This window comes from Agelaius phoeniceus, chromosome 14 (genome assembly GCF_051311805.1).
Source record: "Agelaius phoeniceus isolate bAgePho1 chromosome 14, bAgePho1.hap1, whole genome shotgun sequence".
Taxonomy (NCBI): Eukaryota; Metazoa; Chordata; class Aves; order Passeriformes; family Icteridae; genus Agelaius; species Agelaius phoeniceus.
Window position 1 is genome coordinate 3,715,042 of NC_135278.1, and position 16,279 is coordinate 3,731,320.

The following is a 16,279-nucleotide window of genomic DNA, read 5'->3' on the forward strand; positions in this document are numbered from 1 at the left end:
CAGTGTTGGGACGCCTCAGCCCAACATTCTGGACATGGGACTCGTCCCAGGACACTTCCCAGCCCAACACAGACAGCCACATCCAGCCTGAGCTGCCCACTGCCTCCCATCAGTGTTCAGCCAAGTTCAAAGTCCCAGGGATATTTAAAAACACGCTGCCCACAGAGCCCCTTGGAGCACAACTCCAATATTTTCACCTCAGACACCATTCCCACCTCCCTCAGCTTCACCAAGACTGGCCATGCCCCTGGGCAGCCTCAGCAGGGCCAGGGAAGGAGCAGAGGGCACCTTTAAACACAATTATTGCACTTTCCTCTGCATAGGAAAGGGGGATTTAATAACTAAGGAAGGGAGAAGTACAACTACCAGGCTAAAATACAGCAGTACCTTATTCTGATTTGACTAAGCAGAACTTCACCTCACTTTTAACCATCTCACTGCTGGACAACTCATTTCATTTTTAACAGACAGACTGGCAGAAGCTGCTATTAATATAGTAATTGGAAAGTCTGGACCACAGCTATTTTCCCTAAATGAAATCAATGTCTATATCCACTAAAGTCATTGTAAAAACAGTCAGGAGCTTCAACTCACAGCACAGTTCTCCAAAGACACATTCCCAGGCTGAATCCCTGTGGAGTTAACACTGGACTGTGAATGTAGCACAGGGCACGTTGATGTATTTTGGTCACTTTATTAAATGAGATATTAAATAGTTTAAGTTTCAACTACTAAAACAGCACTTTGAATGGTGAAAACACATAGTATATCGTCATACTTGAATGCTTCTTCTTTTTTAAAAACACATTTCCAGTCCTTATATATATTACAAAACAGCCTTATAGGAAGAGGGGACACCTTTTCTATAGTACTTAAGATATTTAATACAGAACTGAAAAGCCATCTAATAGAAACAAAGGCAAGTCTTCACAGCTGTATGATTTCAGCAGCCAAAGCTGGTTGATGGACTGAAACATTACTATACAACTGGGACAAAACATATACAATATCACAATACTAAGCAAAAACGCTTTACATCCAAAGGAATAAACAGGTTACAAAATGTGGATAATTTAGCAGGCAAAACTGTATTACAAGCAACATTTTTATTTGTCATCTTAAGCCATTTTTATCTAGTTAAAACATCTAAAACAAATATAAAAATGAGCCTTTTATTATCTTACTGATGTATGTTCTGTCTTTAAGTACTGGTTAAAGCCTGATGTTATACTCAAAGCACGTTGTTATGCAGCTAAAATGTCGAGTGAGAAACGTAAGCAAGGTGGTCCAGGTTTTACTTCAAAGCTTATCTTGTATTCCTTCTTGTGCATTAGTCTTCTGTTATCCATAGGTTTGTCCAGGATGAAATAAAATGTGCCTTTCAATGTTGCCTAAAACTTCCACATTTAAGTCTTTGAGTTACTGTAAAACTCCACTTAACATTCCCAGGTTTGGTAGAAAGTACTTCTCTTATTCACAACACGTAGGAATATCGGTGACAGTCACCCAGAGTAACATTTGCCTTCAAATGTTTGTCTCAACATCTCACTTTTGTCTCTTCTAGTGCCAACATGTCTCTCTTTGCTCCCTCCCCCAGATCAGAGTTAATTGTAGAGCTGGCAGAGCACTAGAACACACTGAGGGTCTTTTGTGGTATCTTGTCATCAAAGAGTCCAAGACAGAAAGTTCTCAGCTGGGCTTGCAGCAGCCCAACCAACCTCTGTCCACGTCACAAACCAAGTGTGAGTCACACACCAAAACACCGTGGAACATCTGCAGAACTTGTCCATTCAGGGCAAGAACTCAAACTCTTGCAAGAGACTTCTCAGAAACCAAAATGATTTTAGTTCACACCAGCATCAGAAGAGTCCAGCACAATGTGGAGCCACCGCCTCCATCTGTCTCCAGAGCCCTGTGCTGTCCACACACCACCACCTCCATGTTCCTGCCACTTACTTGTGGCCCCAGATGATCAGTGGGGTTTTGTGGGGTAAGAATCACCCAAAGTCTATGCAAAGGAAAGCCCTATTTGTATTTAATAAGAACCTGAAAAGCACAAGTGTGGGCAAAGAGAGTGATAATGGTATAGAATAAACCTGAAATTTATCTCTGGCCTACATTAAAAAAACCCCAAACCAGAAAGAACAGAAACAAAAGCAAAATCAAGCTCTTTGTGTCCTAACCCATGTTTTCACACAACTGAAGGGATGGGGAGGAGTGCATAACCCCATCTCTGTCAGTGAAGTCATTTCACGCTTCTGGCAGCTCCAGAAGTTGCTGCAGCACTTTCTCTGTATGGATTTCCAATGGGCAATGGCTGTGCCATGCTAGAGGGGGTTCTCTGACAGGGGGTTCTCAGACAGGCCACCTGACCCTGCCACCACCACCATTCTACCCCAAAACAGGAATTGGGTGTGTTGGCCCATCCCCCATTGCCGGCAATGGAGGAGACAGTAGCACCAGCAGGAAGGAGTTTCAGAAATGTGCTTTGGGCTGGACTCCACAGCAGGGGTGGATCAGCCTGTGAAGGAAAAGCATCTCCACTCCCAGACCATCAGCTGTTATTCCATCACATGGAACTGAAAATAAGAAATGGCAGCAGACTGGGGAAGGCCCAGTCATGTTTAAGGCTGGATGCACAGTTCCCTGTGTCTCAGAGCAGTAGTAGTTACAAATATTGCACTCAGTTCTGTTTCAGGGAGCATTTTCAGCTCCTGTTCCATTCAGCACAGATGACCTGTGAAGGAAACTAAACTATTTCTGTTACAAGGTTCCCACTAATAGAAAGAAATGGGTAAGCAGAAAAGTATTCCATAATTTGAGGAATCAACTCTAATCAAGAACTCAGCTGTTTTCAATTCACATATGTCAGACTGAACTTACAGACCTGCAGTCCTTCCTAAGCTTCCCAAAGCTTTGCAGCCATGAAAAGCAAGCGTAGGAGTTTAGACAGGAAACCTGTGGAGATGCTACTGTAAGGGGAGGACTTGTTTTCACTGAAAACAACTTGTTATCTCCTGTACTCAACATATGTAAGAAGATTCTAGGCAACATCACTGACAACAGGGAAAAACATCGTGACCTATTTAAACAAAGCTGAAACAGTAATATGGAACATGGTATTTAAGGGGAGCAACCAAACTATTCTTTTTAATTCTTTTTTTTTTTTTTACAGTTGAGTTCTGTTAGGCCATTGATTCCTAAAAAAATAAAAGTTCTTTCTCTGATTTTAACAATCCTTTAGGCTTTTAGTGCAAAATCACATTGATTTCCCTTGGGAAGGCCCTGGATTTTTGCCTCTCATTGGGGGTGGTGCTCGTTGTAGGGGTGGTGGCTGCATCCCACCAGACACTGACTGATACATTCCTCTCACATCTATGGCTGGGTAGCTGGAAGGATTCATGATTAAATTTGGAGGCTTTGGCATCATGAGGTGGCCCATGGCTGCTTGCTGGTAGGACATCTGCTGCTGCTGCTGCTGGTTGTACTGGTGCTGGAGCCGCCTGTTCATCAGGATCCTCTGCACGCACCCGATCAACTGTGGAGGGAAAGCAGAGCTGCCTGAGTGCACCACCCGTCCCCCTGCTCCCAGGATCAGGTTCAGAGCTGAAATCAATTTGTTAGGGACAGCATGGCTGGGGGAAAAAGCCCCATTGTTATCACCATCCCTAATGTGATGGCATTCAGCAGCCCATTACTGGAGAAACCATTTAGTAACAGCATTTAGGGCTCAGTTCTCCTGAAGACTTGGCTATTGTGTTGCAGGCAGCATTTAGGTGAGTTGCCATGGCAACATGTACTCTACTGTGAAATTATTCCCAGGTATAAGTTACATCATCATTTGTCAGGTACCATTCATCTTCCCTTTGAAAGTCCCGCCTGTGCACTGTCAGAGTTTGTTTGCCTGAGAGAAAAACTCTTCCCTCTGACATCATCTGGGCAACTTTCAGATTCTGCAAAGTAATTCTAAGCTAAAACAACATTACCAACACTTTCTAAGATGTGTTTCCTAAGTGGCTGGCTGAGCTCTGGGAATCAGATTTCCCTTTACACCTCATGACCTCGCAGCAAAGCCCTTCAGCTCCAAAACCTGGCGAGTGGCTTTTGCATGAACCTCTCCCTCACTGAGGCCAAGCAATGAACTCCAGCCCACTGCTGACCACTCTGCAGGGATATTTATGTGCCTAAACATACACTTGTAGCTCAGGGATGAACACACACAAGATCCTCATTCAGATCTGACAGGAGGTAAATAAATGCAGCATGTTTTACCATCTGCTGTTTCCCGAGCACGTCGTTGTAAATGGCTTCTCGGCGCTTCACGTCCAGCTCCTGGCTCGCCTGTCTGTTCAGGGCCAGGGCCTGCACCTGGCTCTCCGTCAGGGTTAAGTTTTCTTTCCACTGGAAAGCAAAAAAACCTTCTTGGCACTGGTGGTTTGAACAAAAAGCTGACAGTAACTAAGGCCATAATTGTGTCATGTTTGCAGTTGCACCAAGAGTTAAACCAGCCCAGCTTCCAGTGAGTGCAGAACTGCTTCACCAGAGCCACAACCTGGAGTCATTAGTTCTTGTAACTGGCAATTAGCAGTCCACAAAGTACAATAACTACTTGCCTGTAATGGCTGTTCTGATTTCTAGAAAAAACAGCATTTTCAGAGTATGGCAAATATTTATGGATCTAAAGTGCCACTCCTGCACAGCTCTGTGCCAGCTGCACACCACCAAGGGTCACTGCTGGGATAAAGGTCACTCCCAGCTGGAAATGATGCTCATTAATAATGCAATTCATTAGCTGGATGACCATTTGCAGTAGCAATAGCTTTGTTTGATAATGTTTAATGTTCCCCACTCCTGATCTAAGCCCAGGGTTATCCACTGCACTCACTATGGCTGAAATGATGTCTTCAAGGGGCTGGATTCTTGCTGCAGCCACACTGTTGGTTGCTTCCACTACCTTCTCTCTTCCTTGATTAATGAGGTCCTGAGAAAACACCACAACATCAGTTATAAAGCACAGAAACAACAAACACTTTTCTTCCCCAGCCTTCTTTATCCTCCTCTTGTACATACCTAGACTTCAGTTACCTCTCTGCTCTCAATTTGCCCAAGTCAATGAGTCTAAGCTGCCACCTATTTGAATTTTAGCACAGAGGAGTTGAACAACATGTATAAACCTTCCAATTGGTAGACAGCATTTGTAAAAACCTATTTTTGTACCCACAGGTTTTCAGACCAGCATGAGAATGGTAAAAACCCAGGTAAATTTTCTACCATACAGACTTGAAGATGTTACAATTTCAAAAGTGGTAACTACAGCCTGCAAAGAATGCAGGTGATGCTCCAGAATCCTGACAATCTGCCCAGGTATAGGTTTAAATACATGCAAGTTAAACTTCAGTAAGGCTACATGCAATCCCCCCCACCCCCAAACATCCAAAAAATATAAAAATATTTCAGACTGACACTATCCACAACTTGTGAGAGAAAACCCCTGCAGCAACACAGGCATGCAGTGCTCCTTACCTCCAGCTGTTGGTTACTCATTGCAGACAGAGCACCCAAATTGTAAGGAATATATGTCTGAGAGCTGAAATTTGTGGGCATTGGGTTGGTCCCTGTGGGCATGTTGAAACGCATGGTCATGCCCTGGAAAACACAGAGGGCACTGGTCACTGATAGCTCTGCAAAAACCACCCTGATAATTCTGCATTAAACACACTGATAATTCTGCAATAACCACCCTGGTAATTCTGCACTGGTTACTGATAATTCTGCATTAAACACACTGATAATTCTGCAATAACCACCCTGGTAATTCTGCACTGGTCACTGATAACTCTGCAATAATCACACTGATAACTCTGCAATAACCACCCTGATAACTCTGCAATAACCACACTGATAATTCTGCACTGGTCACTGATAACTCTGCAATAACCACACTGATAATTCTGCACTGGTCATTGATAATTCTGCAATAACCACCCTGATAATTCTGCAATAACCACACTGATAATTCTGCATTAAACACACTGATAATTCTGCACTGGTCACTGATAACTCTGCAATAATCACCCTGATAACTCTGCACTGGTCACTGATAATTCTGCAATAACCACACTGATAATTCTGCTCTGGTCAGCAGAATGATAATTCTGCATTATGCATTATTTTTAATTATGCAGAATTATCTGCATAATGCATTATTATGATTAATGCATTATATATATATATATATATATATATAATATAATGCATTCTGCATTATAATTCTGCATAATGCAGAATGATAATTCTGCACTAACCACGCTGATAATTCTGCAATAACCACACTGATAATTCTGCACTGGTCACTGATAACTCTGCAATAACCACCCTGATAATTTTGCTCTGGTCACTGATAATTCTGCATTAACCACACAGCCAGAGAGCCCTAGGGACAGCCACAGGCCCTGAACACTGAGCATGGAGGTTTCCAAAGCTGAGCTCAGAACCCCATTTCAGTCACAGAGGAACCCAAGCTCAGTCTTGAATAATCTCTGCGTTTAGCCTGTCAATATTTGATATATAAATGACCACTTATAGTACAGTAGTAGTAGTGGTAGTACAGCTTTAATTGGTTAAGATAGTTTTTTATATTGAAAACTCACTACTTAATGTAGAGTTTGACCAGCCTGTAATGAAATTCTGAAAAAGTAGAAATTTATTCAGGAATGTAAAGCTCATTGCCCATTTGGATTTCTCACAGGGCAACTTCAGATTTTACTCCTTATCTCCCTATTTCTTTTCCCTCCCCAAACCTTTTCATCAGTTCACTCAAGGTGGTCAGTGGCAATTTTTACACCCACTTTTTGTACTTTCAGTGGAAGGCTTTTGAGGGTGCCTGGCCCACTGAAATTCAAAAGGCAATTTGGGGTAACACCAACAAATCTGATTGAAAATGTCAACCTTGGTGGCATCTCATTAACTTCCTTATGGCCCTGCCAAGGGTAAAGGCACAGCTTTTTTCTTAGGAACACAAAGAGCTTGGGTGCACCTCACACACCCAGCTGGTGAGGATCAATCACCACCAACTGCATCTGATACAATAACAGGGCACAGGGCAGCAAAATGGGAACAGGGCTCCACCTTACTGCAATTTCACTGATTTCTGTTGTATCATCAAGCACTGGTTTATATGTTAATGTGTGCATTAGCTCAGGAAGGTAACACTGTCACCCTCACATGGGAAAAGAGGCATTACACAGGACATCAGTTGAGTTTTAACATGAATTAGAAAAAAATGCAACTGTGGAAGGAACTTGTAATTAAAGTAGCAAAGCAAACACACAGAAAGAACCAGCACTGAAGGAGCAAAAAAGACACAGTATCTCCATTTCTCCTATGTCAATATTTGCTTTACATATTTATTTCTTGGTCTATAACAATATTTAACTATCCAAAGACAAACTGAAAAGGTTATTGGGACTCTAAACCTGGAAAGGTTCTTTTCATGTACATAAACCAGATTAAACAGCTTTACCTTCTTTTCTGCTTCATATTCTGCCCAGGCTGCCTTCCTCTCTTCTTCAGTGAGTTCCTCCTCCTCCTTATGGTCCAGGAGGGAGTCGTGCTCGTGGTACCCCACGATGTACTCCTTGTTGATCTGGAGCAGCTCTGCCAGGATGGTGTCCTGTTCAAATCAGGGCATGAAGGAGGAGTCACTCAGCAGCCCTGCCCTGTGTCCCCCCTCCTACACACAGCTACCAGCACTCCACAGCACAATGAAACTTGAAAATCATTTAAAAGTACAATTTTCCTCAGAGGGAGAGCAATGGATTAACAATCTGTTGTAGAAATGACAGTGCAGTCACTTAATAAACCACAGGAATGCACTCAGATTCCACAACAATAAATGCACCTAAAAAGAATGGAATGTTCTCAGTGGCTTTTCCTTTGCTATGGCTGGACAAGGGACAGGACCCATCAATACATCTGCATTTATGATACAGAAACATCTGCATTTATGATACAGAAACATCTGCATTTGTTACACAGAAACTGCAGCTCTACAGCTTTCAAACACTGAGCACTACTTTGGGTCCAACATCTTCAGCTTTTGAAGTCAAACTCTTTTGTCTGCCAGGCAAGGTGGTGCTGCAGAAGATGAAGATTCCTACAGAACTATGAAGAACTGCTCCTGCTGCACCTCAGGAGCTCCTCTCCTAAGGTCATTCTTGAGCAGGGTTTTTTCCATGACTTGTGTGCCTGATGAGCTGCATGAATTAAGGAAGCCCCAGCACACCTCAGCATTCAGGCTAAAACTGCTACTATGAAAGCATCACTGAACCCTCCTGAGAGGATCTGCAGTCCAGGAGGAATCTGAGCCCCTCCAGGCCCTGCCCTCACTGTGCCAGGTTTGGACAAGCAGGAACCCACCCCACCCTGGTATTTCATCACCTCAGCTGAGCAATGACTGAAAAAAGCACCCATGAACAAACAGATTTTTGCAGCCACTCTGGGAACTGAGTGTGGAAGTCCTGAGCAGGGGCTCTGTCCCAGCAGCTCCACCAAGCTGTTTGTTTCTGTGTGTTGAAAAGTTAATTACAATAACCAATTATCAGTGAGCTGCTCTTGGTCCCACCCTTCTCCTGTTTGGTGTGAATTTCATCACAATTGGGGTTTGCACCCTGCAGGGAGCAGAGCAGGGGGCTCTGGGTGCTGTCACCCCAGGGATGGGGGCACACAAAGCCCAGAGGAGGCTGAGGAGGCTCCTGGAGGTGCAGAACTGCCCTGGGAACAGCCCTGGAATTTAACCCAGCCTGCACAGCCCCCAGATGAGCTTTCCCCTCCATCCAACTGGGCTTTGCTTGGCCTGAGCTTTGTTTTGTGTTGACTTTAATGACAGGAGCTTGAAAACAGGGATGCACTTAGTTCAATCTTACAATAAAAAAATAATAAATCCACCTTACACATAAAAAACCATCACAATAATAATTTCTTTACATTTGTTTAGCTTGTTGATAGAATAATGATTATGACTGGTTTGTAAGCTTTAGGATGAAATCCTGGTGATGAATGAAAATATGAAAAGAGACTGAAAAAAGGGGGTTTGAATTTGAATGAAAATATTAAGAGAGACTGAAAAAGGGGTTTGAATTTTAAAAAAGACATTTGTCTTTTTAAAATCCTGATGGAAATTAAATGCTACTGAGAGATCACTGTATTAGAAAGGAAATCTTCCATGAAGGAGTGCAAGTTATGTTGTAATTCACAGGTTTTTCTCAACCAGCTGGATATTTAATGCTAAAGCTAAAAATAAAAATTAAAAACATTAAATAAGAAGCAAATTCTTCTAATCCTGAGATCAAAATTCACAAAGCTGTCCCTGAGTATGGAAGCCCAGTAAACCACATGTGCCTGTCCTGAGGTAGTATAAAACACTGATATCCATAGCCACTGAACCTGAACTGATTTTAATCTGCTTTTCCAACCTGCATTACATGACCTCAGCTGAGCCAAGTTTTCATTTCACATCAATAAAAAAGTGCCTTCAAGTGTAATTCCCTGAATGGGGAATGGAAACAGCAGAGCCAGTTCTGAGGGACACCCAGTGCCCCAACACTGCCTTTGTCCAGCTCATGGACTGTACTGAACTATTCTGGAAACTACAATTATATTTCTATATAATCACAGAAATATATCCTTATTTCTATACTTCAATACAGCAAAGGTGACCAAGTGATCATTCAGCCTTTTTGGGACTGAAATTCCCAAGCAGCCCTTTCCAGCTGGGCAGGGATAGGGGATGAATGAAATCAAACAATGGAAATTAAGAGTGAATAATTGATGTGAACCACATTGGTATTATAAATATTCTGCTAAGCCCAAGTATCCAGAAGCTGTTTCTGAGGGCTGAGGGCTCTGCAGTTGGGGCTGGAGCACCACAGGCATTTCTTCCTTGAGAATCTCCACACCCCAAGGTCTTGTTAGAGCACAGAGGGCAGGAAACTGCTGCTCCAATTAAAAGTGGACACAAAACTTGAATCATCTTCCAGGAACACAACAGACTGCACATCTGCACTGCCATTTCTACACAAAATAAAAGCATTCAATACCTTCTCCCCCCTTAAGAGCACTTTCCAAGAAAACTGCTCTTGGACTCAAAGCTGGATGTTGTAAAGCCAAAATTCTCAAGGATCTGGTTTAAAACCAAGCAGCATTTGTTTCTCCATTTGCTGACTTTTAAAACAATATGAATTCTCCTATCCCATTTGAAACACAAAAATTAAAGATTTGGTTTTTTCTTCCATCCAGGAAGTGAAGAAGGAGTCAGAAGCACCCCAGCACTCAGCTCTGAATTTTCCTCCTCTCCCACAGGAATCCTGGCTCAAGGATTCCTGCAGACCCTTCCCACTGTGGGATGCCCTGGAGCCAGGCAGGTTTCTGAGAAGAAAACCAATTCTCCCCACAGGTTTTTCCACATTTATGCTCAGATGGTTGGAGAAAAGATGGAACACATTTCCCATGATTCCTGTCCACAATTCCCTCCAGAAAGGGGCAGTTCTAAAAGTTGGATTTTCAAACCTCCTTGTCCCCATGTTCTGAGGACTCTGCTCTCCCCTTGCACTCTAAAATAATGTAAAAGCACAACAAGTGGCATTTTTACCCTTCCCTCATGTTATAGGATCTTAAAGAGAATTCTTGTCTCTAAATGCTGTGTAATTACTTGATGTTACACTAAAATGTGTTCCTATCAACACATTTTTTTAATCAACTTAAAAAAATGCTGTGTGTTGTTAAATTAATTGTTAAGGAGATTAATAACCCAGCTGAATGATGCAGCTTTGCTAAAATCCCACTGAAATTAGGAATAGTTTACTGAGTTCATGGCTGAGGAACCTTGCACAGATGAATTTACTTGATTATTTCCAGCCTTTTTAGCCACCAAACAAGATGGAGTTAGAAATTTGCACACTGCATGTACTGAGATGCACATCTTCAAAAGGACAAAATGTCATCTGCTAAAACCATGAGACAACACAAAAATAGGTCCAGTCCCCAGATTTGCTCTATTTACAGGCAGGAAATGGTTAAAAGCTCACATTCAACTTGACTTGCACAAACCTTACCCTGATGATGGCATTAATATCAACTTAATACATAAACCTGAGTGATGGAGCAAGTTTTGAGTTTACAAACACATTAATTAACTGATTTATTTTGTAATGTAAAACCAGAAACCTTCAAAATATAATTATTGCATTGGATTGATCAATGTTTCAAGTTAACAGATTCAGTTGATTCACAAGTTTTGGAGTTATTTTTACATTTTTTAAAATAAGAAGCAGCATCAGTGAATGGTGCTGTATTGGGTGTGTTTGTGGAGGTACAAATGCACAAAGTATGAAATAACTAAGAATGTAAAAAAATATAAAATACTATTAATTATATAATATAATGCCCAGACACTGCAGAGTGACCAAACCACAGAAATTTAACCAGTTCATAACCAGTTCATGGCTACTCCCTGATGTGTTCCAAATGCCAAGAAGCAGAGAATTGCACAACAGCCAAAGGATGAATTGGTCTTTAGCAGCCCACAAACACAGAGACTATAAAGGAAATTAACCCACAGCCTAATCTTAAATACAAACTGACCTGGAGAAAAAGAATAAAATAATGGAACCAGTTATTCTTTCCCCTAAAGTTTATTCTTACCTAAGTGCAACTCTTATCTCTACCTTATCTCTACTAAAGGAAGTTCAAAGGGAACTAAAACCCAGAAAGTTCTGGCAAAGGGAAACATGGATAAAATGACTCTTACCTCCAGTGCCACCTCTCACAGACTGAGCTTGTGCTGGGTTTCACCAGCACCCACTCAGATGCTAATTTCAATTTTCCACACTTTCATGCAGTAAAACCTCTATTCATTCAAAATGTGGGGAAAAGTGCCTTTGTTTGTTTGTTGTGACTTAAAAGTTGGGTCTTCTAATGAGTATCTTTCTCTCACAGTGTCCATTACAGTGAGGGGAAACTCCTCACCCAGACAAGTTGGGTCTTTTCATGAGTATCTTCCTCTCATAGTGCCCATTACATTGAGAGGAAACTCCTCACCCAGACAAGTTGGGTCTTTTCATGAATATCTTTCTCTCATAGTGCCCATTACATTGAGAGGAAACTCCTCACCCAGACAAGCTGGGTCTTTTCATGAGTATCTTCCTCTCATAGTGCCCATTACATTGAGGGGAAACTCCTCACCCAGACAAGCTGGGTCTTTTCATGAATATCTTTCTCTCACAGTGTCCATTACATTGAGGGGAAACTCCTCACCCAGCAAGTTGGGTCTTTTCATGAGTATCTTCCTCTCATAGTGCCCATTACATTGAGAGGAAACTCCTCACCCAGCTCATTAAGGGTTTGTTGTATTAATGATGGATTTTATTGTGTTTCCTGCTCTCCACCTCCACCCCAAGCAGCCACCACCACTCCACACCACAAACCTGCAACCCGTTTCAACACACCCAGGTTGTTTTTACAGCACAAAATTCCTGCTGATGGCCACCACTCACTTTTGGCAGCATGGGGGTGTCCCTCTTCTTCTTCTTCTCGGAGTTGGGGTCATCCAGCAGGTCTGGCTCAAAGGTGTAGAGCTCAGTGAGCTCGTTCATGGTGAAGTGTCTCTCCACCTGCTGCTGGTCCACCACCCTGAAGGACAGCGACTGCTTCGTCACCTGCCGGTCGTAGATCTTGTCCTCCATGGTTCCCTGGGCACACAACACCCACTGCTCAGCCACAGCAATGCACACAGGTGTAAAAAAGCCCAAACTATGCCTTGTTTCTGTCTTTCTACCACTTTCAAGCTGTTTGTTTGCTGAGCAATAAAAGGAAAAAAAAAAAAAACCTCATTCCCAGCAGGAATTGTGCATGGGACAGATGTCATCTAGCTGGTGACTAGAGGAAGAAAATTGGTCTTTTAGTGGTGTTTTTAAGAGATCCAGTTTTGCTTCATTTCCCCAAAGTAGGATTTTGACCAAAAAATGGCAATTTTCACAGCATGTACCTTATTCTGCTGCTTTGAGCAGCCTGTGAAAAGGAAAACAGATACCATATCACTGTGGTGGAGGGGAGAGGGCAAGGGAGGCAGTCAAGCCTAATTCACCACAGCTGTGTACAAAAAAAAAATCAGATCTTTGATGAGAAAAAGGAAAATCACTTATTTTTTGAAAAAAAAGATGACTGAGAAGGACGAGAACAGCACAGCCTGTTCTGAAGAGCATAATTTAAAAAGGATATCAACAGTTCAAAAGTGCACAGAGAAAACTACAAAAATAAACTGAAGCCTGAAGAAAAACCCCATTTGTGACAGTAACATGTCCCAGACAAGGATCTGCTTCAGCTGGGATGGAAAGAGTGACTGGATCAAGGGGGAAGCTCCTGGGAAAGGGCTCCAGGCTCCTCTGTCACACCTGAGGAAGCAGAAGCTGAAGAGGCACTGCCCAGCAGAAACAGTGGCCTTACATAAACGACAGATCAGTGTCCATCTGAGTCATTTTTATTTATATTTACAGATTTTATATATTTTATATATTACTCATCTTTAACATCTGCAGGTGTGATAGGAGTTTTGAAGTAAGACTGGATGCCTTTTTATAAAACTTCACTTGTATCCATGTGGTTTCACTGCCCTTGGGACCATCAGGTCTGCAGAAGGAGCTGCCCTGGGCAGGGCTATTCCCTACCAGCACCACCACCATCCTCTGCAGGGACTGCTCCAGTCAGAGTTTTTAGTGGTGTGCAAATTAAAAAGGCTGAGACTCCTGCTCTGAGTTGGGTCTGGACATGTGAATCACTGCTGGAATTCCAGAATTTGGGTTAATGAACTGTCAGACAAGGGGACTCTCACAGGGAGCTCCTGATGCAGGGAATGATTGGCATTTGACTCTATGATTTAAGATGCTGAACAATTGCTTTATTAAAACTGTATTACATTATACTCTACTATATTAAAGAGATACTAAAAGAATACTGCTGAAAAACCCATGACTGTCTCTGACAGATACAACAGCTTGGACCTGATAGGCCAATTAATATAAACAACCATCACTAGAACTGAATTAAGAACTCCCTTCAGATAAATAATTTTCCTAACACACTCCACATGTGCAAAACAACAGGGGCAGAGAGTAGAGATAAGAATAGAGATAAGAACCTTTCTCTGAGGTTCCTCACTGTGATTCTCAGGAAATATCCTTAGGAAGTTGTGCCTGCTCTCTCTTTGCAGAGAGCTGTGGCTACATCCCAGGAAATAATGTCATTTATTTTACCACTCTTTCCTTCATGAGCTGCTTCAGTGGCCAAACCCTGCTCCAGAGCAGAGCTGGAATACGACTGGATCAACTTGGGTCACTACAGAGCCCAACACAGCCCAAACAGGCACAGAACCCACAGTCCCAGCTCCCAAATGTCATTGCAGGATCAAAGAGCACAAAAAGTGCAGCCAGAAAAGTACCTGAGCCAAAAACCTGTAGACGAACACAGGCTTGTTCTGCCCGAAGCGATAGACCCTGAAGATGCTCTGGATGTCATAGGAGGGGTTCCAGGAGGCATCAAAGATGATGACTCTGTTAGCAGCCACCAGGTTTATTCCCAGGGAACCTGCTTTGGTGGATATGATAAACAAGCGGCCTCTGCAACAGAGAAGAGTGGCAGAATTGGAGTATTTTGGAAAATAACTGCTGTTCATACACTGAAATAACTCTAAAACTTCCATTAAAATAATGTATTAAGCATAAAACATGCAGATTTTACAAGAACAACCCTTTTAGCAAAACATGCACTCCCAAATATACACATCAAGGCCTTTTGCAAATGAGCTGTTAAGAAAAACTGGTGGAGAAGAAAGAACTTTGGGGTTTGCATTTTCAAGCTCTAATGAAATTAGTTATATCAAATTAAACCCTAATTTTAAACAGGCAGATTCCATGCCACAGAAACTCTTTCCTGGCCTGCAAATTTTCAGGGTAACTCTCCAATGACAATGTCTCTTTGATGTATCTGGGTTTTCTGAGATTCAGAAAAATCTCAGGTTCACCTTGGAACCAGCTCTTGACAAACACCTGACACAATAAACTATTTAAAAGTATTAACACTGGATTTGTTCACTTCTTCATTTTTTTCTCCTGCACATTATAAATGACTGCACCATGATTACACACTTTATTTTTTAAACAAATCTAACTTCATTCAAATACAAGTCTGTACCTCTCTATCTAAATCAGACTTGCAAGTCCCATTCTGGAGGAGCTGTGGAGGGCTGGGAGCCAATTCTGGAGGCAGCTGAAAGAATTCATTTGCTCCTGAGTGGCCCAGGGACTGCACAGCCTTCCTAGGTCCTTGTATCCTTTAAGTGCTTGCAATAAAAACACTGTCTGTGATTTAAATTGGTTACAATCTGAAAATTGTACAATTGGACACTGGAAAGAGCAAGGAAAATCTGAAGTCAGTGACACATTCCTGCAGGGCTCCTGTGTGAGCTCTGATCACCGTTTGCCTGGTCCTGAGGTCATTAGGCTGATAAAAGTAATAATAACTGGGGAACAAAAGAAAGAAAAAGGGGAAAATAAAGCATATCTACCTCAGGAGAGATCTCACCTCACATTAGTTTCATCATTAAACTCCTCAGCCCATTTCTTTCTGGACTGAGCTGTGGTTGAGCCATCCAAGCGATAATAATCAATATTTCTGAACCATTTTCCTTCACCTGCAAATGCAACAGCCAAGTTAGGAAAATGCTGATGGTGTAAATAACCAGACTAGTAACCAACTGGAATTTAAAGAGAGAAATTTATAATAAAAAATAGTTCTGAGGTTAAATTTAATTCTTTGAAAATATCTGTTGGTTTTTTTTTTTTTTTGGTGGGGGGAAGTCCTCTTATTTTTCACACTTTCTAGCTGTATTTATAAATTTGCAGAGCTATGCCTTAACTTGGAGCTGAAGTTAATTTTAGAAGTCCCAAAGATGCTGTTACATCTCATCTTTAGGTGCTGTAATTGCACTTTTCCAATGGATCCAGGCAGGTTCACATTACAGCACCAGTGTCAGCCTCCCACTCAACCAGCACTGAGAAGTCAATGCTCCAAAGGAGATTTCAAAGGTCAAACTCATTTTGGAACTGAAATCCAGCAAAATCTTTGGGTTTCATTGCCCTGTGAGTTACAGCAGCTTCTTGTCAGACTGGGGGAAAAATAACTACAGCTGATGGAGGATTTTCTTCTCAGTCATCTTCCATCTTCTCTG

General features: G+C 42.1%; 1 protein-coding gene across 6 annotated transcripts in view; it reads right to left on the bottom strand.

The window, feature by feature from the left end:
* Positions 1–678: 678 nt before the first annotated feature.
* The window catches only part of ATRX (ATRX chromatin remodeler), a 71,248-nt gene continuing 55,647 nt past the window's right edge, over positions 679–16,279 (bottom strand). For 5 of the 6 annotated variants that reach the window (XM_054641201.2, XM_054641207.2, XM_054641203.2 and 2 more), the window contains 8 exons: positions 15,634–15,742; positions 14,492–14,669; positions 12,552–12,746; positions 7,523–7,672; positions 5,524–5,646; positions 4,886–4,981; positions 4,273–4,401; positions 679–3,538 (listed from right to left, as the gene is read on the bottom strand). In XM_054641201.2, the coding sequence (XP_054497176.2) occupies positions 3,260–3,538; positions 4,273–4,401; positions 4,886–4,981; positions 5,524–5,646; positions 7,523–7,672; positions 12,552–12,746; positions 14,492–14,669; positions 15,634–15,742 (1,259 nt within the window). In that variant the 3' untranslated portion in view covers positions 679–3,259. Of the gene's footprint in view, positions 3,539–4,272; positions 4,402–4,885; positions 4,982–5,523; positions 5,647–7,522; positions 7,673–12,551; positions 12,747–14,491; positions 14,670–15,633; positions 15,743–16,279 lie in introns of those variants that run through there. The other variant, XM_054641210.2, reaches the window with a different exon arrangement.